The following is a 6,192-nucleotide window of genomic DNA, read 5'->3' on the forward strand; positions in this document are numbered from 1 at the left end:
ATGGCGTCTGATGAGTCTCAGCTGTCTGATGATGATGATGTTGATCTAGATGATGACTCCGACTCCGTAAGCACTGGCAGAGTTACGGACTAGGGGGTAGGAAATGAAAGACTCCGACTCTTGAAATTTTAAACCTTCAACTCCCAACTCCGACCCTTTTACCACAAAATCAGTCCGACTCCGACTCTACAGCACTGGTTACAATATGAAGAAAGTGGTCGCACGTTTGCTGCGAAAGCACTTAACATGCATTTAATTATATGTATTGGTAAAACACATATGTAGGGGTGTAAACAACCCACACAACTTCACACGCGACTTTTGTAGTGCTTAATGTGGGTATCGAAACCTTGAACACAACTAAAATACCATGTCGGGCAATACGGCTTAATCAGTGCTGTAATTAAATAAACGATTGAAAAATAATTCTGAAACTTGAATGAAAATTAGTTGATAGTAACTGTTCTTAAGGTTTCGCAGTTGCATTTCGTTTAAAGATATTGATTTTTTGTACAAATTTGACTAGCTATTCATGTTTTCCCTCAAGTGTGTGGAATTTCCATACTTTCCTCCTTCAAAGGAAGGTACAAAATATTTAAGTGCATATAAATTTTTTTGAGATTTAGTGAAGATCGTCTCCTTACACAAGATGCATTCGTAGATAATTCAAACAAAACTAGAAAGCGTAATTGAAACAAATTCTAATTTTATTTATTTATTTATTTATTTATTCATATTTTGAAAACATTAATTCCTGAAGATCTTAACTAACAAAAAAATAGTGGACATGAAAAACCTACAATCCAAAAGACAATATTGTAAAGGTAATTTGAATTCTGTTTTTGAACGATTTGTTTCCAATTGCAACATTTTTCGATTTGGCAAGCTCAGCTTATGTTGTGTGACAAAGAAAGACTTGGCCTTAAATTATGTACGACTTCAAATGTCATTGTTTTCTGTGATTAAGTTAAAAGTTCGCTTTGGGTACTAACTTAATTTTTCGAAAGAAAAACAACTGATTAACTTTATCGGCGAAGCTTGAATGAGTTTTTATTATATTATTTTTATTTTAAGGAACAAAATTTATTGCTCTTGGAAGAGAATGATGTCTTGCAGCACACGCGATCAGGAACTCCTTTTCATCACGGAGAACTGTTTTCGTGATTTATTTTTTCTCTTTAATATTTGAAAAGGATTTTTAGTTTGTGCGCTGTGAATTGAATTCTCGTTGTAACTCTATTAAAGTGAAGTTGTATTAAAATTTGTGATTTAAGGTAAGTAGTAATAATAATGCACATGAAACGATTGTAAATTTTAACTTCTTTCAAAAGTTAGGCTGAACAGAATTAGTGATTGTTTCCGTCACAAACTGTTTTGAGCACAGAGTGGATACTATACGGTTGCGAAAATTATCGCTCATTGCTTTCTTCCTGCGTTTTGAAAAATAATTTGCTCAGTTGGAAACTCACATAACTAATTAATTTATTTACTTTCTTTTTTCAAATGTGGGGAGTGGACGATTTACTTCTTTCGCGCGATCGATAACCACCAGAAGATTAAAAATAAAAATTGAAGTTTAGCGACTTTTTTTTAAATGTATGTATTTTTCGTGTCTAGAAATTTTCATGGAAATAATGGAAACGTTTAATTTTTTATAGCAAAATGTATCTTGTTTAGCGTTTAGGATTTGTTTGGCTTCCTGTTCAATTTTTGGATTTATCACTGTTGAAACGTTTAAATTTGAGTCGGTGATCTTTATTATTGTATTTTTTCTGCGTATTAAATTGTGTAAGCAATCCGAGCGGTATTTTTAGGAGCTTTTAAAAACTCCAAGGTATTCCTGAATGAGGATAAAAAGCTGTATCTTTTTTTCCAAGAAAAATTCACTATTTGCATTATTTCAGGATAAAAACAAAATGTCGCGTCCTGTAGGAAAGAGTGAACAAAAAAAAATTGCCAACTTATGTCATTGCTGACGGATTCCGCTTACCAGGTATGTTTCCTGCTGAAGCCTTCCGATCTGCCTTAGCTTACACGCCTCGGCCCGATGACCTTTTCATCGTGACTTTTCCAAAATGCGGAACCACCTGGGTCCAGAACATTGTGGCCTGCATCTACAGAGATGGGAAACCCTTTCAGTCAGCTCTGGAATTCTTTACTCAGACGCCATTCCTCGAAATGACCGGAGCAGAAGCCGCGGAGACGATGAAGAGTCCGGAGGCCATCAAATTTCATTTGGCTTATCATATGACGCCGATGTCCGCTGAAGCAAAATATATCTTTGTGGCCAGGAATCCTAAGGTTTGTAAAAAAAATTATTCTTGTCTTGTTTGCAGAAAAATGTTAACGATTAAAACACTTACGCCTCTTTCATACGAGGTAGTTAGTTGAAGACACTTGTTGAACGGGCAATTGTCAGGGAGGGATGCCAGTTAGCTCGAGAAAAATTAATCACAAACCCTTTCACGAACAGTCAACGTGACCGGTGCATTCAGTCAGGTACATGAGCCACTGAATTTAAAAACGATTTTACGAAGCATTTTGATGTTCACACCAGTCAACTTGTTGCGAGTCAACTAATGCGAAAAGTTGAATCAACTAACCGACTCGTGTGAAAGAGGTCTTAACGTAAAAAGTCTGCATATGAGATGACTCTAGAATGAAAGAACTGCTGAGTGGGAATGAGAAAAACGAACATCCTTAATTCTATACAGCTCATGCAAAAAATGGGGGGGGGGGGGGGGTTGATAGGTTATTCCCGGAAACGTAAGCCATTTCTTTTATAGCGTGTTTTGCCTTGCGAAAATTCTAGCGGTTTGCGGACCACAGCTTAGGAAGCCCTGCTCTAAAGAAGTCGAAATTACTACCAAATTGAAACTAACTGTTTTATAACTGCAACGAGTCAGTAATAATGTGTCGACGCAGGACCTCGCAGGACAGTACTTTTTTACTGTGGGTACTTCTTTATTACCACTATAATTGCGTTGATTCGGGGTGCCTGCTGGTCAACATTTTAAGTGCAATTCCCGGACCCTTCGCATGGCACAGCCTAAGGTTTTCGGTTGAGAGTGGGGTGAGGTGGAGAAGATTATTTATAGCATAACATTAGATAATTTCCAGTATAATGTCACAAAAAAAGGCCAAATTAAAAAAGTACACTCCTCATTTTCATGGCAAAATGAGCAAATGAGTATAAAATTAATCTATGAACTTTTAGTTCAACCATCATACGAGCCGTCGAGAGTAGAAGTGGTTAAGTCGAATCGAACAAGATTTTGAGTAATTGAATGCTTTAGTAGCCACTTTTGCACAAAACACTACCGCTGTTTCATTTTCTGATCACTGTTTACCGGCAAATGGTTGAACCTAAACTAACACCACTTTTACATGAAGTAGAATAACGTTAAAACTAATTTCTGATGGTGAAAATACAAATCATAAAAGAAAAAAAATACTTACACCACTTTTGCATTCGACGGCTTATATTATTAGTTTTTTAAGAGCTACAAACTGATGCAAGCTTTAATTGGCAGTTCATTTTATACTTAAGAGCCCTCATCATACCTTACAGCTTGTCAGTCCAGTCAATGTTTTGTTTTATTCGTATTAAGAAAATGGAAAACAAGAACTGCATGCATAAATTACAATGACACTGAATTTTTCAGATCCTTGATTAAAGTAATTGCTAATATAATTTTAATTTGGTCAACCTAAACTACAAAATCTATCCATGAGCAATTTTGCTTTAAAATTCAACCTGAATCAAATTTATCTACATCTAAATGAAAATTTATCTACATCATTTTTACTGCCATAATTAAATTTATTGAAGAACTTTTGTATTAATCCCATTTCACCTAACATAATTGTGGTGAAAATACTATTTCTATCGTATGTGTTTCGCTTAGGAAACGAAAAGGTACAAGTGGTCTTCAGTAGTGAAAAGATTGAGAACCACTATTCTAAAGTCTACAGAATATGATTTCACCTTTTCCAAATATAAACCAAACAATTCACATATGCATTCCTTTCAAATTATTTATATCAATATTTCAATACAAAATTCAGAATAATTTCAGTATTTCCTGTCAATTACATGTTTAGTATTTCCAGTACCACAGTAGACAAACCTTTCATTTTAAAAAAAGTTTTCCGTTCAGGAATTTCGCTAAAAAATTTTATTTCTCTTTAAGGAGGCCTTCGAAAAAGACCCTAAGCTTCTCCAGGATGTCATCTACTACAGCAGTTTTGGTTTTATGAAAGAACACTTCAACAGACACTTGGCAGAGCTCTGCAGCCTTCCGAGGGATGTCATCCTCAACAACCCCGACATTCCCTCGCACCTGAGACAGATATTTGGAGCAGAGAAGAAATTGATGAAGACAAACGCAAACAGAGTGTGCACTTCATCAGAAAAGGTCAGGAAGATTCACAGACTTTTTAATTGGGGAGCATTTATTGTAATTAATTTATGTACTTCACTTTCTCTACGTTTATGCGCTTGCTTTTTGAAGTACTCTGCTTGAATATCACATTATTTCCTTGATAAACATTTTTTTAACTGCAAAAGTCCTAGCGCCATAGAGTTTGAGAGAATGAATTTCATTTTGTTTTTGAACTAACTTATCGTTTTCTCTTTTAAAAAGGTTCGATCTGAAACAATATAAGGGGTGAACTTTAATAGTAGCAACAAGTTATTTACATCTAATACAAAAATGATACATGCCACCAATTTTTACAGTCCTTCCATACAGTCGCAAGCATTATGTACAACAAGCTTTCAACGATGTAGCAGTCCCAAGACATCTGCAACAGCGTCTGTTCTGTTAATAGTTCGAATGGGGTGGTCTACAGTCTCGGCAATATCTGGAGCAGTTCTGAAGCAAATAGCACTAGTGGTTCCTCCATGTTAGGAATTAAGTCAAAGCAGCGAGGGCTTTTGTCTGGGAATTATGGTGGATGTGGCAGCCCTTTCCAGCTCTATCGGCAGAGTAAATCAGCCATAGCTCGCGCAGCATACGACCGAGCATTGACATGCAAAATTATAAGTGTGGTCAGTGGTAATGTTCTCAAAGCTGCTGTGAGATAGTGTTCCGAAAATGTGCACAGATATAACCTTTTGACAGTGGGGAATGAGCAGGCCGAAGCATGTCTGCCACATTTTGGCGTTCTTCGTTGAGGACCTTCTTCACCTTGCCTTTGTTCGGTAAGGCAATGCAGAGTCTTCACATGCCTGCTGTTGCAAACCTTAAAGACATTGCCGTACTGTACAATATCTGGTAAATTCAATCTTTATCCATGTTTTTTGTTCCTGTTTTGAGAACATCGTGACAAAACGAACTTTAAACCGCTAGCTAATAAAAGTCTCAGTTCTTCGCGTCACTCTGCATTCGTATAAATGAAGGACGAGTCTTTTAGCTATAAAAACACATTCATACACAACGTGACGACCACACCCACCGTACCAATTCCATAGGGTAAAGCGGAGTTTCCCTAGTACAGGGTACGTGACCGCCTCTCATCTTTCTTCAGAAGGAAGTAGTAAAGAATTATTTAAAAGTTTTGATTTGAAATCCAGCTATATTACTGTTGAAAAATCTATGTTTTTATAAAGTAAAGTAGTTTCACTTATGTGCTGGACAAACTTCTTTTTTTTTGAATAGCATTGATTTTGGTGACAATTGTTTTCTCATATTACAGGCATTGTGGGGGACTGGCGAAATTACTTATCCCCTGAGCAAAATGAAAGGCTGGAGAGAAAGTTTAGGGCGAAGACAGCTGGAACAGAATTAGCAGATCAATGGAAAGATGACCTGAAATAGTATTTTTTTTTTTTTTTTTCAATGCTCTCATTCTTAGTTACTTATTTTTGATACTTTGATGATTTTGCCAATTGTACGAAATAAAGAGCATTAAGTTTTAAAAATCTATTTTTCCGATTTAAGTGAAGTGCTTAGGCGTAAAAAAATATTCTTAATTATTCATTAGGATAGACCGGGGTACGTTTACGCGGTTTATTTTCAATGTTTTTTCTGATTTTTATGTTTCAACTTAGGAAATTTTGCACTTTACGTCTGTATAAAACAGTTAATGGAGTCAAAATTGGTGTATTCAGTTATTGCTCAGCTTGTGTTTTAACCGTTAAAAAATTTTTTTTTTAGTCCAAGTCGGTTGCATAAACTTGCTCCGGAC

General features: G+C 35.9%; 1 protein-coding gene across 1 annotated transcript; it reads left to right on the forward strand.

The window, feature by feature from the left end:
• Positions 1-5,822, forward strand: LOC129220672 (sulfotransferase 1C4-like). Its single transcript, XM_054855100.1, has 4 exons — positions 1-66; positions 1,933-2,301; positions 4,194-4,473; positions 5,701-5,822. Exons 1-4 carry the CDS (start codon positions 1-3, stop codon positions 5,820-5,822), a joined length of 837 nt encoding a protein of 278 aa, XP_054711075.1.
• The last annotated feature ends 370 nt before the right edge of the window (positions 5,823-6,192 follow it).

This window comes from Uloborus diversus, chromosome 4 (assembly GCF_026930045.1).
Source record: "Uloborus diversus isolate 005 chromosome 4, Udiv.v.3.1, whole genome shotgun sequence".
NCBI classification, from domain to species: Eukaryota; Metazoa; Arthropoda; class Arachnida; order Araneae; family Uloboridae; genus Uloborus; species Uloborus diversus.